At 37.9% G+C, this 20,816-nt stretch overlaps 2 protein-coding genes across 3 annotated transcripts; one reads left to right on the plus strand and one right to left on the minus strand.

Moving 5' to 3' along the window:
• Nucleotides 1–578: 578 nt before the first annotated feature.
• On the plus strand, nucleotides 579–8,752 carry LOC143537365 (uncharacterized). Its single transcript, XM_077031149.1, has 4 exons — nucleotides 579–1,577; nucleotides 6,823–6,925; nucleotides 7,792–8,334; nucleotides 8,437–8,752. Exons 1-4 carry the CDS (start codon nucleotides 814–816, stop codon nucleotides 8,536–8,538), a joined length of 1,512 nt encoding a protein of 503 aa, XP_076887264.1. The 5' UTR covers nucleotides 579–813; the 3' UTR covers nucleotides 8,539–8,752.
• A 2,939-nt stretch (nucleotides 8,753–11,691) lies between these two features.
• On the minus strand, nucleotides 11,692–18,944 carry LOC143537387 (golgin candidate 6-like). Of its 2 annotated transcripts, XM_077031170.1 has the most exons (19): nucleotides 18,916–18,944; nucleotides 18,615–18,723; nucleotides 18,484–18,536; nucleotides 18,275–18,402; nucleotides 18,152–18,201; nucleotides 17,109–17,252; nucleotides 16,939–17,012; nucleotides 16,805–16,874; nucleotides 15,668–15,817; nucleotides 15,521–15,571; nucleotides 15,344–15,430; nucleotides 15,148–15,261; nucleotides 14,994–15,065; nucleotides 14,719–14,904; nucleotides 14,509–14,612; nucleotides 13,581–13,629; nucleotides 13,399–13,464; nucleotides 12,563–13,321; nucleotides 11,692–12,288 (listed from the first exon to the last, which is right to left on the minus strand). In XM_077031170.1, the coding sequence occupies exons 2-19, from the start codon at nucleotides 18,645–18,647 to the stop codon at nucleotides 11,725–11,727; spliced, it is 2,754 nt and encodes a 917-aa protein (XP_076887285.1). In that variant the 5' UTR covers nucleotides 18,648–18,723; nucleotides 18,916–18,944; the 3' UTR covers nucleotides 11,692–11,724. The 2 variants fall into 2 exon arrangements, with proteins under 2 accessions (XP_076887285.1, XP_076887284.1); XM_077031169.1 differs by lacking the exon at nucleotides 18,916–18,944 and having other exon boundaries at nucleotides 18,615–18,902.
• Nucleotides 18,945–20,816: the final 1,872 nt, after the last annotated feature.

The raw sequence follows: 20,816 nt of genomic DNA on the forward strand, positions 1-20,816 counted from the left end.
TTTCAAAAAACTGTAGATAATTTGAAGGCGCTTAAAGGCTCTATACGACTGGATTAGGCCAACTGGCGGTGACCTTTTGTCATAGGGTCTTCCCGTACGAAATAGATAGACAATTTAAACGTTAAAAAAAGAAAAATAAAATAGTTTTAAATTTTTTATACAACCACATCATTAAAATCAGTCAAACCATCCCATTAGAGCATTCTCATCCCATCCCTTGTCTTTAAACCAAAAATTACACTAAAACTTACTACATTTCTCTCTCTATTTCAATTAAATAATAGTTTTTATACATTTTATCATTACTTTTTCTCTTTCATTCACTCACAACTACTTTCAAAATATATTAAAAAAATATAAGGAATGAACAGTAACTTTTCATATATACAGAAAAATCACTATTTTTCTAAAATATAAAAACTCTTCATTCACAACACTTGAATCACTCTCCAAATTATAAAACCACTCCCTCACATAAAATAAGGGGTTAAATGAGAATGCTCTTAAACAAACATTTAACATGTCCCTGTAACTTATTCCCTAATAAAATTTATATTAATAGTCTAAAATAGTTAAATGTTAACCCTTTTTCTGTGTGTACTTCTACGGCGGCACATACAGTTTCATACCAACACACATACACACATATACATACAGATACAGATGATAGTGATACTATGACAGTGATATATGTTCACCTTAATTCATGGGTGTCTGCAAGCTGGCACCATTGCATGCTTCTGCCCTAAATCCCCAATTAAATTTTCTTGATTTAGTCAGATCTCATACATCTGACCTCAATTCACACTCACTATGAAACTAATCCAACCCAATTCAGACAAACTCATTTGGGATCAAATGAGACCCAACCTGCCACAACCCATTTTCTCAAACCGGGTCAAACCCGGCTACCGGAAATTTACTCTGTATCTCAGCATCTTCGTTTCCGCAACCTACTTAATCTGCACTCTCAATCTTCTTAACACTTCAAATTCACCCTGTGAACAACACAATTTCATAAACCCAGTTCACAATTCTATCCAAAACGTCTCAATTTTATCAAAAACCCATTCGCCGGAGAAAACAGAGCTTAAACATATAATATTCGGAATTGCAGCTTCAGCTAAGCTTTGGGATAAGCGGAAGGAATACATTATATTATGGTGGAATAAGGGTTTAAAAATGAGGGGTATTGTGTGGTTGGATAATCCGGTGGGTAATTATTCCGGCGATGATTTACCGCCGGTGAAAATTTCCGGCGAGACTGAGCATTTTGCTTATAAGAACAAACAGGGGCACCGGTCCGCGATACGGATATCGCGGATAGTATCGGAGACGGTGCGATTGGGGATGGATAATGTGAGGTGGTTTGTGATGGGGGATGATGATACCGTGTTTGTTACGGATAATTTGATTAGGGTTTTGAATAAGTATGATCATAATCAGTTTTATTATATTGGGAGTTTGTCTGAGAGTCATTTGCAGAATATATTTTTTAGTTACGGTATGGCGTATGGCGGTGGTGGGTTTGCGATTAGTTATCCGTTGGCGGTGGCGTTGGAGAAGATGCAGGATAGGTGTTGAAGAAACACTAAGTGACTCCGGCAGATTACGGATAATCTTAGGGTCAAGTAGATGTTTCCCACGAGGGTTAGGTCCGGCAAAGATGGTTATTCTTCTGATGACCTGCAAAACAGACACCGTGAGCTCGTCACTGAGAAGGGGGGGGGGTACCTCCTTGTGACCACCCTCCAGCGTGAGAATCAGACTAGATTGCTCTGAATATAAATGTATATTAAGAGAAATAGCTAGAGCAGATAAGATATGTGATGGTATAAGATAGTATATGATACCGTTCCAAGGTGTTGGAGTATTTATAGTCGAAGGTAGGTTTCCAAGCAGGTACAGCCAGCTGTATAATATTCCTTTTCTACCAACTTTGGGCTACGCACGTGCCATGCTGGTGGTTGGTGGGTAGGCAGCGGCTGATAGTGACATGGCCGGCTGTGTAATATTCCTTTTCCACCAACTGCAGGCTATCTACGTGCCACGACAAGGGTTGGTGAGTAGGCAGCGGCTGATAGTGACATTTTGTATTAGAGCGTGCTCCTCGTCGTACTGTTGTCAGTGAGCTGTCACCCTGTGATTGGTTCATGGGCTGCTTTGGTCAGATCTTGTCTATTTTGTCCATACCTTGGCAGGTATAGTACAAAAGATCCTCCAGAAACGTACGGACTGGCTCATTTGGGCGGGAGTATTCCCGCCTTGCTCATTCCTTCTTCAGGTGACTACTGAATTATTGAGAGTTAGTGCCTTGTGCGTGTAGCCTTACTATTAGTGCGGGTAGCCTTCCCTGATGGCTTGTATCCGCAGCTGCGGGAACAGGCGGGGTACTTCACCATTGGGAGGCTTTTCCTGCGGGAACAGCTGGCGTACTGCGCGTAAGGTCTTCATCTCTCTGAGCATGGTGGGTCCTGCGGAACCAGTTGGTCTTTGCGCAGACGTCCCTCTTCAAGGTGAGTCTTGCGGGTCCAACTGGGCTCTGCTGGGACCTACCTCTTCAAGTCCACCCAGTCCAATGTTCTTCTCATGAATTGTTAATAAGTGAGGTGAACTTTTGGACTTAAGCAAGGGGTTTTGAAAAGGGTTTTTAGTTTTAAGGTTTTCCGTGGGGATTCTTCCCGCGGTTTCCCTAATGTCACGTGCAGAAATTCCCGACTTTTCTGCTTGATCTTTGGGTATGATGCGGGTAGGTGTGTAACTTCCTCGCAAGTCAGGAGCGTTGAGTTTCACTTGTGTAGATTCTCCACGAGGTTTTGGTAGTTTTAGACATAGTGATCAATTATGTTAAACAACCAATTCCATCTTGGAGCTTCAAACAATCTAGTTCTCAACGTTCCCACTATGCGGGGATGTTATTTCCCTTTCCACAAGCATGGCCCAGAAGATCCTTCTTGGTTTTAATTCCCTGCAAGTGCTAAGTATGTGAAAGGTTTCGCCTTGACACTGTACCCGCACTCGTCTTATAGTTACTTGACTTCCAAGGTATTCTTGGCTTCAATTCCCTGCAGGTGCTAAGTATGTGAAGGGTTTCGCCTTGACACTGTACCCGCACTTGTCTTACGGTTTCTTGGTTACCAAGGTATTCTTGGCTTCAATTCCCTGCAGGTGCTAAGTATGTGAAGGGTTTTGCCTTGACACTGTACCCACACTTGTCTTACGGTTTCTTGGTTACCAAGGTAAGGGGGTATATTCCCTCTTATTTTTGAATCTTTGTTTCACGCATATTTTCGTTTAACTTAGCAATTTCTTTAGTTTGGATAAGTTAACCTTTCAACGTGGCAGATGATAGGTTAAAGTTTTGCTCTCTTTCGTGATTGTGCGGGTAAGACCGTCACTTTCACTTAGTAGGATGGCTAAACTTTACATATATCTGACCTGCGTGAAGGTTTTCCTCATCTTTTCCTTAGAAATTTTCTAAGTGTTTTAAATAAGTTAACCTTTCGACGCGCGTTGTCAATAAGTTGATGTTCAGTTTCCTCTATCATGATTGTGCGGGTAGGACCGTCACTTTCATTTAGTGGGATGACCAAACTTTACCTATAACTGACCTGCGTGAAGGTTTTCCTCATCTTTTCCTTAGAAATTTTTGCCGTTTCTTGTGTTTATGCGGGTTTTGCCGCCTTCCACATGCAACGACTTACTTCCCCACTTATTTATGCGGTGAATACCGGCATATCAGTGTTTTGAATAAGTTAACCTTTCGACGCGTGGTTGTCAATAGGTTAATGTTCAGTTTCCTCTATCATGATTGTGCGGGTAGGACCGTCACTTTCATTTAGTGGGATGACCAATCTTCACCTATAACTGACGTGCGTGAAGGTTTTCCTCATCTTTTCCTTAGAAATTTTTGCCGTTTTGTGTTTATGCGGGTTTTGTCGCCTTCCATACGCAACGACTTCCCCACTTATTTATGCGGTGAATACCGGCATATCAGTGTGGTCAGATCATAAGTATAAATGTAAGACCATCAGCGTCAATGTGATAAGGAGAATCATTTCCATTAGAAGTGGCTCTAGGCCTTTTCTTTACAAGTTTGGAATTGATCTACATGCAGCCTGTGTAATTGAGCTCCCTTCCATGTTCTTGGGATGGGGGTGTCATCGAGCCTTTCGAGCCGATATGCACCTGGTTCGGAATCTCGTTGTTTACGCATTATGTATTCTCCAACATTGAAGCTGCAGTTTTATCCGTGTTTTCCCCAACTGGGGTTCTACACGCATTAGCCTGCTTAGCGTCCATTACGCCACGAGGTGAGTGAGTCCCATTTCTGACGAATGCTTCGACGACGTCCTTCAAGGATACGCATTCCTCCGTGGTATGGCCTTTTGTCCTGTGGAAGTCACAGGATTTGCTCTGATCAGCGTTGTGACGCTGTCGGATTATTGGAGCCTTTGGCCATGGGAGCCTCTCGGTGGCAAATATTTCGGTGACGCTTTTGGTGAGTGGCGTCCATCTGGAGTTCCGGTTCGATGACTGCATGTTATCCCTTCCGCCTAACCGAGGGTGCGAGCCGGATGAGGTGTCAAAGTTTACCCTTGACTGCCAAATACCAAGCTTCCTCTTTTTGTTTTGTCAGGCGGTAAGGACGTTGTTTTCTCTTGTTTTTTGAGTGTAGAGGTTTGTGCTCTGGGGAAGATCTCTACCCAGTTGCTTTTCCGTTTTCGCGAAGCGTTTAGCTGCTGTCATGATGGCATCCCACGTGGATGGCATGCCATCTTTACCCGTTAAGGTGCGGATGAGCTCTGGGTCTTCCGCGCCCTGAATGAAAGCAGCGCGAACAAGATCTTCGCTAATAGTGCCGAGACTTAGCTTCTTTGAATTGAAGCGCGTGATGAAGTTTAGTAAAGACTCATCATCCTCTCGGATGCAGTTGAGGATCGTCCATTGCTCTTCAGTATACTTTCTTTGTTGACTGAAGTGTTGGCTGAACTTCTGCTGGAAGTCTGCCCAATCGTAGATGTGATGGACCGGTAGACGGTCGAACCACGCTCTGGCTGCCCCAACAAGCGTCATTTGGAACATGTAACACCACGTGGGTTCCGTCCAATTGCTGACGGTTGCCCCCGCTATGAATCTGTTCAAATGATCGTCTGGGTCAGATATATCATCATATGTGCCTATGTTGGACATTTGTTTGGCACTTTTCGGGGCAATTGCTTCCGCAATGTCCCTTGCAAATTCGGACGTTCCCGCATTTGCAACAGTTGGTCTGAAGGTTTTAGAGAAGTCACGTGTGTTTCCACCCGCGTTTTTTGGTTTAAAGGTTTCTCCAAAATTTCTTCTGTGGAAATCTGCTTGTTTACGCTTCCCTTTCGCCCTATGGCGCGGGTTTGCGTCACTGTCAGATTCTTCCCAATCTTTATCATACTCGCACTCATTACTCATGTTGAGCTGTTGTCGAGTGCTTCTGAATTCGTCAGCCTGTTGGAGTGAACGTAAGCGTTCATCCAACTCAGCTTGGAATTCCTTCTGACGTGCTTCCGCCCACGCTTTAACTTGATCAAGTGTTTGGCGGGGGAGCCTCGTCTGTTGTCTCTCCAACTGGGTATCGGTGAATCCCAGGGGAGGATTATTTACTGCACTTGCCCCGGCTTGGGTAACTGGGGTAGTGTTCGTAAAAATTGTGTACTCGCCGGTGTTCCCCCCAGTAGCTGGGGTTGTGGTTACCGGAGTTTCTTGGTCACTCTGATGGCCTTGGCGTCGGAGTAACCTTAACCATCTTTCCAGAGGTTTTGAAAAAACTGAGAAAATTAGTTCTAGCTTTTATGCACGGATGACGCCAATGAAGAAACACTAAGTGACCCCGGCAGATTACGGATAATTTTAGGGTCAAGTAGATGTTTCCCACGAGGGTTAGGTCCGGCAAAGATGGTTATTCTTCTGATGACCTGCAAAACAGACACCGTGAGCTCGTCACTGGGGGGGGGTACCTCCTTGTGACCACCCTCCGGCGTGAAAATCAGACTAGATTGCTCTGAATATAAATGTATATTAAGAGAAATAGCTAGAGCAGATAAGATATGTGATGGTATAAGATAGTATATGATACCGTTCCAAGGTGTTGGAGTATTTATAGCCGAAGGTAGGTTTCCAAGCAGATACAGCCAGCTGTATAATATTCCTTTTCTACCAACTTTGGGCTACGCACGTGCCATGCTGGTGGTTGGTGGGTAGGCAGCGGCTGATAGTGACATGGCCGGCTGTGTACTATTCCTTTCCACCAACTGCAGACTATGTACGTGCCACGACAAGGGTTGGTGAGTAGGCAGCGGCTGATAGTGACATTTTGTACTAGAGCGTGCTCCTCGTCATACTGTTGTCAGTGAGCTGTCACCCTGTGATTGGTTCATGGGCTGCTTTGGTCAGATCTTGTCTATTTTGTCCATACCTTGGCAGGTATAGTACAAAAGATCCTCCAGAAGCGTACGGACTGGCTCATTTGGGCGGGAGTATTCCCGCCTTGCTCATTCCTTCTTCAGGTGATTACTGAATTATTGAGAGTTAGTGCCTTGTGCGTGTAGCCTTACTATTAGTGCGGGTAGCCTTCCCTGATGGCTTGTATCCGCAGCTGCGGGAACAGGCGGGGTACTTCACCATTGGAAGGCTTTTCCTGCGGGAACAGCTGGCGTACTGCGCGTAAGGTCTTCATCTCTCTAAGCATGGTGGGTCCTGCGGAACCAGTTGGTCTTTGCGCAGACGTCCCTCTTCAAGGTGAGTCTTGCGGGTCCAACTGGGCTCTGCTGTGACCTACCTCTTCAGGTGTATTCAGAGGTACCCGGGACTTTGTGAGTCGGATGATCGGATGCAGGCGTGTATGGCGGAGATCGGTGTGCCGCTTACTAAAGAAGTTAGATTTCACCAGGCTAGTAAAACTGCGGTTAAAACCTTGTGAGCGTCGTTAAAAAAAGGTAAAAGTGTTAAACTATGAATAGGTTGTACACTGTGCTAGTTTAGTTGCACACTTGTACATGTGTTCTAGAAACAGTATATCTAGAATGTTGTTAACATGTTTAATTTTTGATTATTTGTTAGATTGCAGCTTGTAAGTCAATAAGTCATGCTTGTATGCTTGTATTTAGTGATTAAGAAGGGGTTTACTTGGTGAACACATCACATTGCTGTGGCTCGGTTGGTTTTGATGTGAATTCTAAGTTGGTTTAGGGTCTAGAGTTTAGGGTTTATAGTCAGACTAGCGAGTTGTGACAGTCTAAACATGTTTTGTCATAACCATGAGTTTCTATTAAAATATTTAGAAAATGAAAATGTTAGTAACTAATAAATGTAGTACATATACATATATTTACAATAAATTCCAAATATGCAAAACAACATATAAGAGGATTAGACGGCTGTTTCTAAGTTTTAAACTATTTTGCTGGACTGTTTAATCGTCAAATAATCAAATCCGAAATGTTGATCGCTCAAACCGACAGACTTCCTTTGGTTTAGACGATTCCGACGGTTTAAAATGTTTTGTAGGACCATAAGCTTAGCTAAGGTCCATGGTAGGTAGGGGTAGACAATATTATTATTTGTAGTTTTGTACATCAATAATATTTGACTAGTTCTCTCTTTTTAAAATGTTTTGTGGTGGGAAAAGCCTTGATTCTTTTTTCATTTATTTTTTAGAATTATACATGTTATTTACATTTTAAATCAACAGTCGTTGCACATGGTAACACACATAATCCTAAAGTATTAACTTCTACTATTGTTGTTGGGTTTCAGTATGATGTGTACGGTAACTTATTCGGGCTACTTGCAGCACACCCCATAGCACCACTCGTCTCATTGCACCACTTGGATGTGGTCGAGCCCATATTTCCAGACGTGACACGGGTTGGAGCCCTGCAAAGACTAATGATACCCATGAAACTTGACTCGGCCGGGCTCATACAACAATCAATATGTTACGACTCCTCAAAGGGTTGGACCGTTTCAGTTTCATGGGGGTTTGCAATCCAAGTTTTTAGAGGAATATTATCACCCCGTGAAGTGGAAATGCCATCAAGAACTTTCTTGAATTGGTACCGAAGAGCGGATTACAAGGCGTATGCATTCAACACACGGCCTGTTGCCCGAAACCCGTGTCAAAAACCTTTTGTGTTTTACATGACCGGGGTAAGGTTAAACTCAACAACGAGTGTGACGGTTAGCGAATACGCACGTCATCGGGTGGATCATCCCACTTGCAAGTGGAAAATGGTTGATCCTTCAAGTCTTGATAAAGTTTATGTGTATAAAAGACCGGATCCACAATTATGGGATAGGGTAAGTACAATATGTTTTAATTATATGTTCTTTGATTCACTTAAAAGCGTGTTATAGTCACAAATATTATTTAATGATTATTTTTATTTTTATTTTTTGCAGTCACCTAGGAGAAATTGTTGCAGGGTTTTGGAGTCAAAGAAGACACATTTGGTTGTAGATGTTGGATTATGTGGTGAAGGTGAGATAAGTGAATTAGTATAATAGCAATATTCTTTTTTGCTTTTTGTTCTTTTCAAGTTTACCAACACAAGTAGTCAAATAGACTATAGATTATGTTAATGTATAGACTTTTGTGGCTTACATGTAATAAACATGATTATTGAGTGTGTATTACTCTCGCTAACCTTGCCATTGCCATCTTTATGTGTTCGTTAATACCATTTCTTAGTCTTGTTAAATCGACTAGCGGTTACATATTCGTGTTGATTTCTCCCAGAGTATAAGTGTGACGCATATCTTATAGCTTAAGTCGGTATAAGTGTGACGCATATCTTATAGCTTAAGTCTTGAATGCATTCTTGAAGTTGTCACAATACATGTTTTGGGGAAGAATAATTGTGCCTGTAATGTTACTGGAGATCCTTTTTTGCCTAAGTGCTAGGCATCCATCATTAATGTCTTGGATTTACATAATTATAGTAAGTAAACTGAGTTGACCATATATTTGACATTTATTCACATATTTAGACACAATCAATTAATATTTTATTGTGTTATTTTTATAGCTATCGAACCTTGACAACGTTTAGTTGAAACAACCCAATGTCTTGTGAAAGAGTGTCAATTGGCATCAAATTCCGGTCATTGTCAAGAGGAACTTTATCATGATGTTATTGTTTAGAGGCTGATTGTTGCTGATAGCCTAGGTGTTGATCGTCTTGCTGCTGTTACCATAGTTACTACTGATCATGCAGTTGTTGCTGAACATTATATGTTCCTATAAACAGATCAATTTCAAATGATAAAAAAACTGATGACCATTTTCAACAGATGGATAAAGCAACTGCCATAGACGCTGCACCTTTCAAACCTTGAGGGTTCTTATGCCACACTTGTATGTAAACAAAACTGTTCAAAGTTAATCAAAACAACTTTTGATACTGTGATATTCTATTCTTCGACATTTATATTTGTTAGAATTCTTGGTTATAAACCTTTTTTCCAACACTTCTTATTCTTACGATCTTATTCTTATGATCGAGGCTTTAAAACATAACCAAACAATATATAGATTATAGACACAAACATCACAATTTTTTTTGCTACAAATAACACCTTTATACATCAATTTCATAGTGCACAATCTACTAATCTAAAACTACAAACATAACTGTAGTATTCAAACATATGTAAACGCTCAAAATACATCATACTAATCCAAAACTACAAACATAACTGTAGTATTCAAACATATGTAAACACTCAAAATACATCATCTTCACCCAACTGCACTTAACTTCTCAACTTCACTCTGTTCTTGACCGCAAACAAATAAGCAAATCACCGGGCTCAGTTTCCAGACGGTCTCATTTTTCCCATCTAATTAAATGCCATATGCAGAGAGTAAGCAGGTGTTTCTTACAACATTTACAAGAGCCTAGCTCATATAATATTCATTTTTATTAATGTTACCTCATCAACAAGATTCTTGTCACTTGTAGAAGTAGTCTTGAATGATTTTAGTATCAGCGTTGATCTTTTGATATAAATTCAAAGCTTTTAATTTTTTTAAAATAATACCAAACAAGATCCAACACTAAAAGTATATGACCAGATAATTTCCCACGCCAAAAGTTCTCAAACTTGTTCTTTCATCAAAAAACAACTTAGAGACTGTCTGCGTGAGAAATTGTCAGGTCTTAGTCTTCTAGTATTGGATGATGTGTGGTATGATTCATATATTAAAAACTTCAAATTTGACATCAAATAATACACCGACTACTAGATGGTCAGATCTTTCGTAATAGTATTCAAACCATCAAACTACTGAAACAAGCAAATTATAATAACCTTTAATTTGAGGATCATTGGCTAGCATAATAACAAGAAAAAAAACTCCGATCATCAAGAATCATGTAATGTTGAGCAACACATACTATTTTCTAAAGTAGGAAAACAACACGAACCTGTGAATGGATGGATCGAAGACGGCGATCTGTTGTTGTAAATGTAACTGGTGTGAACCCTAAACACACAAAGCCAATAAATAATGAGCCATTGGGCCTTATAATTCACGGGCCACAGTGTGTAACACACGGCCCAAATGCCCGAAATACATATAAAGAAACTCTAACTAGGGATTTTCACGTAGATTTGCTCGTATCTGGTTTGGTTTGAAAGCGAACGGATTGAATTCAAATAAACAAGCGATACTTTTATGCTTGAACAGATTGAATTTAACTCTTTTTTAATTGTATAAAGATACGTTTCCATAAAATATTTAAAATAAAATAAAAGATTATATAAACATAATTAGATCATATATTACAACTATAGTAAATATGATAAAAGATAGAATACAATAATTATTATCATACAATAACGTACGCGACATCCAACTCCACTGATTTTAAAAGAACACGAAACCCCTAAATCAAACGCTCCTCCATCACCATCGATCTCCTCCGCCAATCCATCTCCACCAATCGCTGGCATCAACACTCCCTCGTCACCATCACCGGCATCGACAGCGAGTGTTCGGCAAGGAAAAACGCAGCTATGTACCCTTTGTTCATAGGTTTGTTTTAAGCAATTGTTTTAGCAATTGATCAATTAAACTTCAAAATTGACAAATTAATCATCAATTCATCCAAACAAACACATCTTCAGTTGAATCAATTTTTGACCTGAGCATAATTGGTTTTTCCTTATCCTTGAGCGTATTATGGTTTAGAATTCAATTGAACGTTTTTTTTTTTATTTGTGTTTTTGGCTTTGAGCGTTTTGTTCTTGACCAAAGCGTGATTCGTGTCGTTTTTGTACGATAAGGATTATAGTACGATAACTTAACCTAGTAAATATAACAACAATAAATCTTACATGCCTATGCTATAGGAGAGCAAATTTCTAAGATACCGGAAATCAATCAGGAGGCGTCACGTGTAGTCCAATAAAAGACGAAAATCTGGACGCGAAGACAAAATCCTAACACACCATTATAAAAATTAATCCTTAAACTTAGGATTTTGAGGCTTTTTAACATAACCAACTACATAGAGACACAAACATCACAATTTTTTACCACCAAATAACACCATTATACATCAATTTCAATAGTGCAGTGTCTACTAATCTAAAACCATAAATATAACTATAGAAATTCTAACAAATATTTTAGATTTCAACTTAAATATTCAAACATCCGTACACACTCAAAATACATCAACTTCATTTATCATCTTCGTCATCTTCATCGTCATCATCTTCGGCTGCACCCATATCATCACCAATACCTTCAAGCAATGCATCCACATCTTCACCTAACTCCATTAATCTAGCACTCAACTTCTCCACTTTACTCTGTTCTTGACCCAAACAAACAAGCAAATCACCGAGCTCGGCTTCACTCTCTTTCTGAGCTTCTTCCTTTGCTTCTGCTTTTATAGCCTCGATATCCAAACCCGATGTTGACCCACTGCTTTTCAATGCTTTGACTTCGTTTTCTAAATGATAGTTTGCTTGTTCTAGACTACTGTAAGCGTCTGACAAGCTTTTTAGATCATTTTCGATTTTGGCTGATAATGTTTTGTAAGAAGAAACCTCGTTTTCCAGCTTGGAATTCTCGTTTTTGAGATTATCGACCCGTTGAGATGCTTCTAGAAGTTCTCGTTTTAGTTTTTCTATTTGGACACGCTCCGAGCCACTACTGAGTCTAGGTTCGGTTTGAGATGAATCACCTCCGCTCGTTTTAGCTAGGTCCTCCGCTAATATTGTATTTCTGTTTAGGAGGTCCTGTTGAAACAGAGAAAAGGTTCAAATGTCAAAAGAGATCAAATCAAAAACTTTGCTTTCTGTTTCATCTCAAACGAGTCACATCAATATATTAAGCGAAAAGGGAAACACTTCAAATCTCAAACGGGTCAAATCAAATAGGCCAAATAATAACATTTGCTTTCTGTTTTATCTCAAAGGTGTCGAATAAAAAAAAATAAGCAAAAAGGGGAACATGTCAAAACGAGTCAAATCTCAAACAGTTCAAACGGGTTAAAAGTCAACAAAAATTTACCTGTATCTCGGAACACTGTTTCTCCAAAAACAATTTAAGCCGCTTGATATAATCCACGTCAGCTTCATACTTTCTCTGTTCCAACTCAGCAGGAATGACAGAGACATCACTCTTGGGGTGACTGTAAATATTTACAACCCCATCTCTAATACTAGATTCCAAATTCTTGATGAAGTTGACAAACTGAGAGTCAAACATTTCAGCAAGCATAGGGTGGTCCTCGTTTTTCCGGTCACCTTCCACGTCATCCTCAATATCTTCAACATCCGACATACTGTTATTGTTGGCTTTAGTCAACGGGTTGTGGGACTCAACAGGTTTTTCAGATGAAAACAAAGAGCTATTCTGCATCTCATCTAGTCTTTGAAAGTAAGACGTGAGTCCAACTTTTTGACTTATCGAGTCAACTATGCTAAAGGCGTCTTTTCCCGACTCGATTGACTTGTTAAAAATAACGCATTCCCCTAAAAGAACAGCTGCTAATCCTCTTACACAAACAGTTGTATCACTGTTTGATATCAACTCGATTATATACGTTAGATGTGGGCGTGAAGATAGAAACGAATGCACTGCATTCGGGTAATTATAGAGCCACGTGACGAGAAGTTTTAATATTATCGGTTGAATGTATGAATTTGTTGAATTTCCATCTTTACCCTTCTTGGAAAATGCAAGAGCCAGGTATTTTACCATACGGTGCAAAAGTGGTTCAGGGGCTCCCAATGAAGGTGTTGGTGACTCGATTTCAATTTGTAAAACCTGCATGAATTTGAACAGTGAAAAGGCTTATTTAGTGAGTTGAATGTTTAATGTTTGGTATGCAAATATGTGATTACCTTTTCCTTGCACTGAATATTATCTTTTAGGACATAAGAAAGAACACTAGCAGCTCTGCAAGTAGTCTGCATATAACACATCATCGGATGAGGTTGTAATATTATTTTGAATGTCGTCAGAAACTTAAAATAAAGAAAATGTAAAAGCAGATTTATTTAGAGTTTGTAGGTTTTTACAGCACCTCGAGGTCACCATCATGTTCACTCAAGGCAAGACCATGTAAAAGCATGCTGCAAAAAAGAGTAACAAAAGAGAATATTTAAATTTATAATCCAATTTCTTATGAATGCAATTCTGGGCGTGCATGAAACCGAAATAACCGAAATAACCAAACCCAAAAGTGATGGTTTGGTATTGTACTTTTTTCAAAAACTGAATGTCCGGTTCGGTTTCGCATGTACCAAAAACGGAAAAAACCCTTTATAACCATACCTAAAAAACGCGACTTTTGTTATTGAATTTAACGATTATAATTTTAACTTTTTAATGTTATGTAATTTATAAAGCATTGATAAACGTTATGTAGCTGGAAAATTTTAGACTTAAATGTATACTAATCAATTAAACAATAACTAACAAAAGAATTTAGGTACAAATTCATTATTTTGGGCTATCTTTTACGAACCAAGATTTCAAGCCCAGATGGCAAAACCAAAAAAGCCTAACCCAACCCATCGTGAAAATTGAATACCGAATCGAAACAAAACCGAATTTGCATTTTTCTTTCAGTTTTGAGACTAAAACCGCCCCATGCACACCCTGATTCTGGCTCTGTCCTATCTCAAACGGGTCAAATGTCTTTTCAACACGTAAAATAGGTGAAAGTCGCAAAATCTATCTCTAATGCATAGTCATACAACCTCCTAAATTATTTAATTCAAATTTTTAGATGACTGCAATAGCATTGTTTCTTCAGTCATGATTATCAAATTAATCATTTACAAGTTACAACAATAAAATACATGTATGTAAAAAGTGTTTGCGGCTCAGCAGTCACCCCAACCCGACCCTTAACTGTTTTGATCCTTTACACAGCATGCTTGACCCCCTCGTCTTGCCACTTATAAGCAAGAGACTTGTATAAATTTAATAAAAAAAACTAAAAATACCTTCCAAATGACATATTCACATCCTCCTCAAATGGAGCATGAGTCAATGACAAGGGTTGAGGAATTAAAGTAGATGCTAGCATTTTTTGACCATCTGCATTTCCCTGTTCAAGCAAATGAACTCATTTTAGCATCCTACAAAATCAATATTTATACCAAAAAGTAAAAAAAAAAAAAAAACTATTGACAGATAATGTTTGAATTAAGAACCTCACAAAAGCTCTTAAAAACATAATCAGCCGCAATAAACTCTTGCATGCTAGAAGTCCGTAAGATGATTCTCAGAATCGAATTCAGAGCAGGCTCCAGTTGTAGCTCATCACCAAGAAATTTGCTTGCAAGTGTGTCAAGATTCTGACGATGCCCAAATATTAAATCACCAATGCATCTAAAAGCCTGAAATATAATAAAAGTAATACACATCAATATTATTCACGTCTTCAACTAAAATAAAGCAAAACGATATTTTAAGTTCATTATCTTACTGCACAACGAACGGCAACCGATGCCCGTTGACTTTCAACTCCTAGCATTAGCAGATGATCCAAAACATTTCTCTGCAATATTACAAACGAAATAAGAAAAATGATGAATATATATTTTATTTCATTAACTGACCGTGTGATTTATGAAAAATACCTGAGCGAGAACTGTTTTGTTGGTCGATTTTTCAATTTGTTTTGCGGGATCAACTTCGGAGCCTCCATTTATCAGTAACCTGATTGTTTCTAAAACACACAGTAGATTTATTGTCTACTGAAACAACAATAAGCAGTCAAACAACCATCTATATAAAAGATTTGTTAAAATAATTGTTAAATATCTTAAGACTAACCTTTTGTTGAGAAAAGCTGTATGTGCTTCCTCTAAGTTTCAAAATAGATATTATTGAGTCAAACCCTATAGTCTCCCTCAGTAACACCTATAGCACGTTTAAACGCCAACATAATAGTATTAATATATACAAGGCCTCAACCCAATAAACCTTTTTCTAAGAAAAATAAAACAAAACCTGATTGGATGCGTTGCTGCGAATGAGATTGTTCAACAATTCAAGGCAATCCTGTGAGGTGATGAACATATTAGTGGATCAGGATTTGTAAAAAAACTTAGTACCAAATAAAGATATAGACATAAAAAAAAATGTGAACATTATCACCTGCACAACAACGCCACCATCCGAACCTCCCTCTTCCTTAATAATACTGAAAATCTTCTCAAAAGCGCCTTCAAATACCAATATTTTTTGAATTTCCTCAGCTTCACGGGTCAAGTAAGTTAGAAGTAACAATGCCTCATTTCTTATGACCTACAAAGAAACCAGTGTTATTTTTTAGAGATAATATCGCACAAATTCTTTATGCCCTCTATAGTTTATGGTAGGGGTGTGCATGAAACCAAAATAACCGAACCATACCCAAAACCGACCGTTTAGTTTTTTTTTTTCATAAACCAAAATTTTGGTTCAATTTCAGTCTTGTGTATACAAAAAACAGGGGAAAAAAATACCAAACCGTAAAATTTGAACCAGCTTTTATGACAGAACCAACCCAAAAAAAAACAACATTTGTTATTGAATTTATGGATTACAAATTTTTTTCCCTTGTGAAAATAACGTTAAAAATGCCCTGCTTGCGGTGCGCGCATATAATGTATATATGTGTGAACACTCGGGTGGGCAAAAGTGAAGTTGCACTAATTTTGACGTTATTTTACTAATCTTGTGAAAATAACGTTAAATGTGGCGGAAGGTTAATCAGGCATCATGTGGTGGCGTTGATAGCCGAAAGACAAGGGTACATGCACTAATCGGTCAGTGTCCCGATAGTTGAGTGTTATGTGTCTTTTGTCCAAGGCTTAATGCAAAACTACTATCGAGCCAGGGTTCTCACCGGAAGCAGCCTCTCTATCCCTATGGGGTAGAGGTAAGGCTGTCTACATCTCACCCTCCTCAGACCCTACCATAGCTTTGCTATTGGTGGGATATACTGAGTACGATGATGATGATGATGAAATTTTTTCCCTTGTGAATGTTACGCAATTTATTAAAAAAACAATAAATGTTGTAGGCCAAAATATGTAATTAACAAACGATATAAGAACAAATTCTTTATTTTGGGTCATTCAGCACACAAGTTTCAAGCCTGGAAAGCAAAAATGAAAAAACCAAAATCAAACCGGACCCATTCTGGAAACCCAAAACTGAACTGTTTTCAAAAACCCAAAAACCAAAATTTTAGATTTTGGTTCGGTATGGGCCCCCATGCACACACATCCCTTGTTAATAAGTTTATACCTCTCGATCCATAAGCATATCCACTAGCCGGGTTATACCACGAGGGATTGTAAGAATCGCTTCCTGTAACCTGAACAAAACCTCAGTACATATTTCTAACAAAATGAAAAAACTAAAGTATAGTGAGAGAATACCTAACATGGGAGTTTGTTAATAGTGCAGTCAAAAGTTGAAGTGTATAATATCGTACATAGAAGTCATCTTCCGACTACAAAAATTATAAGTTGCCAATTGTAGAAAATTAGCAAATGTATATATGTTTTTATTATGGCATAATTGGATCAAGATATAAAAGAAGGCTTACCAACAGGTTTAGAAGAAGAGAGATATTTTGTTCGTCTCTTGATAAAAGATCTGCATTCATCAAAGCAGGCTGTACCTCATTTTTGTGTGACTTTGATTGTGTAGGTGTTAATGCACTCAAAAGAGTTTCAACAGCCCCACGCACCTTCAACAATCCATGAATATAAAACATTATTAAATGTTATATATTATATGTATAAAATGATTAAAGAAGAAAGTCAAAACAGATTTAAACTAGTTTATTAAGACCTAAGAATGCTTGGACTGTAAATCCGATTGGCAGGCCTGTAAAGCATTAGTTAGCCATTCGGCGGGGAGTTCGTTATTAAATAAACAAACAATCAAAATAAAAAAATTGTTAATTTAGTTAAAAAGAGTGATCGCGAACAAAAACGTTTGTTTATCCAGTTAAACGAACGAACATGAACAAATTCCATATTCGTTCATTTACATTCGTGAACGCTCATTTACGTTTGTATATGTGTGTTCATTTTGTTCGTTTGCTTAATGTTTACATATTTATTTAAACTTACTTATTATTTATTAGGAATTCCAATTGACCATCATGCATTAATCCATCACCCAAATTAAAATCTCGAACCAAGCCTTGGGTAATCAGCAAACGAATTGAAAGAACAAATACACTCATTTTCTTCGTTCTGTTACGTTTTTATTTTGGTTAATCTTTGTTCACTTACATCCATTGATGTTTGTTTAGAATATAAACGAACAAACAAGAATATGTTCATTTTCTAACTAACGAACATGAACAAGAAAATTTGTTTGTTTAAATGTTCGTTTGTTCGATTAAGGTTAAACAACTGAACATGAACAACCTTCATTCGTGTTCATACCTGTTGGGACTTAAATTTAAAAAGAAAAAAAGCATAAAAATAATCTAGTCTTGAGAAAATATTTTTAAGGGAGTGGGATTTTAGTGGGTAAGTTTGTTAGCCTTAAGAAATAATAAAAGCATAAAAACTATCACATAACTACATATCTATATACTATGAAGAAAAATGTAGTTAAAAGAAGCCTTCAAACCATTTCTACATCCTCACGTTCCTGCAGAACTCCAAACAGTACAGGAAATCCTGCAATAGAAGAAACCTATTACATTACACATAAGAACATAAAATAAACACTATCTAACCGATTTATACGCACCCATTGTCCCAAAAGCAAGCTGTGCAGAATGACTGTCTGCAACGACAGCCTGCAGTTCAGCCATAGCATTCCTTCTATCCTCCACCAGCTTACCATTCTTTATACAATCTAGCAACCGCTCAACGTAACTATCATCATGCATAAAATGATGCACATCAGTCACAAACACAGAATCAATAATAATAATAAACGTGGACCGACCGACCTACCTATCTTCATTAGAATTAGAATCTTCATTCCCAAACATAAGTCCAACAACTCCCTACACATTAAGTCAAGTCATTAACATTAAGCAAATAATCAATCATCCTTTACCACATTAAAACTCAATGATTATTACCTTATAACCAGACACTAGATCCATCTTCTTCATCTTAATTGGTCACACTTTACAGTCCGATCGAAAACTAGAAACAAATTAATAATCCGCAAAATGGATCACGAACAGTCTGGTCAAAACAAACTTAATCAGAACTAGAAATTGAATCAATATGTTAAATTAACCGAATTGAAACACTGATCATGAATCGATATATTGATAGTATATGTATTCCAGTAGAATTGAACAAGTACGAATTTGATTATAGGATGAATCGATAAATAGAAAAGCCCTAATTTTCTACAATTGACCAAATACGTACCTGTCAACACAGAGAGAGAGAGTGAGTCGAAAATGTTTTGTTTTTCAATAAAAAAAACCGAGTGCTGCCCTTAGACCGGGTTTATGGATCCATATTATTATTATTATTACTATTATTATTATTATTATTTATTTTTTTTCTTTACTTTTTGTTAATAGGAGTGGGTTTTGGTTTCCTCGGTCTCTATATTCTTCACATGATGTCAAACCCGACTAAGATCAAAGTTGGTTAAGCCAACTATAAGTTGAAATTTAATTCGGTTGGTTTTGGTTTAAAAGCTGAATTCTAGTCTGAGCTGAAGGATCCAAATTTTAACAAGATAAGTTTTCATTGTTTCGGATTTCAAGTTCCTTTGATTCCTTAGTTGATTTCTGGATTTTATACTAAGCTAGATGTTTAATGGATTGTAAAAAAATTAGAAAAAAAAACATATAACTCAATTGAGTTTTTCAAAGCGTGCAATTCCGGTTTTTCAGTTTTAAAACTGAGTTGCGTTTTCTAAAACTAAAAAACAAAAATCTAATATTAAATGGTTTCGATCGGACTCAGTTTTCAATTAAATCGGTTTAAAATCTAATTATCGAACGCCATGATTTAAATTTTTTTATATCCATATAAGACCCCACACTTATTCTCTATACTATATGGACTTGGATTTATGGGCCATATTCTATATGGACCAGATCAAATACACATACAAAAATTAAATGTTTCTAAATGGGCTAAGAGATTTTAACTTCCATCCAAATGAACATGATTTTTCGTGTGTTAGTGTTGGCTTACTAGTGATGCTATATGTCATTTATGTATTCGTGTCTTGGGCTTAACTTTTATTTCCAACACCTAATATCTACGAGGTCGTGTGTTTAAACCTCTATACAAAAACAACTCCATTCAAAGCCGGCCTGATAAGTAACACTTGATTTACTTGGAAGGACTGGGTTTGTGTGGTGTATGTTGCACATACGTGATCAAGGATTGGGTTTGGTGTGGACCGTGGTGTATATAAGAAATTTTATTAATAGAGTTGCTGTATTCGCAAGCTCACACCAATGATTTACTCATGGAGGGGCGACATGAGGCTTTACACTAATTAAGAGGGGTGATTAGTATTTCATATACAAATAACGCTTATAAAATAATAAGATGAGAGGTCGCCCCCACCCCAAAAGGTAGGTCCGCCCCTAGTGCACATCTATTTTTATCTTGCAAGCATGCTAAACTAGTTTGGGGATTTGTTGAAGAAATACTAGACTTGCCAAGTTTGACCTGAATAAAGCTCATTAGAAGTTACTCCATACTAGCTAGACACACTTAGTATTTATGGAAGCCTCGAAATGAGAAAGTTTTCAACAATATAATGCATCAACCATGAAAAAACGATGCATGGATGGAAAAACATAGAGAAGACAAAATATATAATTTGTAAGGTGCGGCAGCTTGAGGCCTACCATCATGTCAACAGTTCATAGATACATAACATTTACATCGATTTCATCCAATAAATACCATAAATACTCTATGTGGATTGAGAACAGGGCCGTCTACGATGATTTAAATACATTGGCCGAGCCGAAATAAAAAGGTCCATAGCCCTAATGAGCAACGAAATATATAAGTTAATTTTTTTAAATGACGCTTAATGTTATAACAATAAACATAGAAAAATAAATCATTAAAATCAAATACCGTGATAACTAACGATTAACCGATGATTCATGAAGCTCTCTTAACATTGAAAAAAAACATAGCTTGGTCCTTGGTGGGCGGTGGCTGGCTTGGTAAACAGCGGAGGAGCTTGGTGGTCAACGATAAACCAACAGTGGTTATCGGCTGGCTTGGTCGTTGTTAGGTTTTGTTCAGCATTCGCAAAGAAGGAATGAGCAAAGGCGGAATTTCAG

Source organism: Bidens hawaiensis, unplaced genomic scaffold, assembly GCF_021521415.1.
Source record: "Bidens hawaiensis isolate Kalapana, Puna unplaced genomic scaffold, B.hawaiensis_p1.1 tig00011186_1, whole genome shotgun sequence".
Lineage (NCBI taxonomy): Eukaryota > Viridiplantae > Streptophyta > Magnoliopsida > Asterales > Asteraceae > Bidens > Bidens hawaiensis.

What these genes read in the sequence shown, in the direction of transcription:
- LOC143537387 (XM_077031170.1), bottom strand. Translation starts at nt 18,647, where the DNA reads ATGAAGAAGATGGATCTAGTGTCTGGTTATAAG. An exon ending in AACGTGAGGATGTAGAAATG is followed by an intron (nt 17,253 to 18,151) that starts GTTTGAAGGCTT and finishes GGATTGTTGAAG; the next exon opens with GTGCGTGGGGCTGTTGAAAC. An exon ending in ATGGTGGCGTTGTTGTGCAG is followed by an intron (nt 15,572 to 15,667) that starts GTGATAATGTTC and finishes ATCACCTCACAG; the next exon opens with GATTGCCTTGAATTGTTGAA.
- LOC143537365 (XM_077031149.1), top strand. Translation starts at nt 814, where the DNA reads ATGAAACTAATCCAACCCAATTCAGACAAACTCATTTGGGATCAAATG. An exon ending in TTGGAGAAGATGCAGGATAG is followed by an intron (nt 1,578 to 6,822) that starts GTGTTGAAGAAA and finishes CTACCTCTTCAG; the next exon opens with GTGTATTCAGAGGTACCCGG. An exon ending in AAGAAGTTAGATTTCACCAG is followed by an intron (nt 6,926 to 7,791) that starts GCTAGTAAAACT and finishes GTTGGGTTTCAG; the next exon opens with TATGATGTGTACGGTAACTT.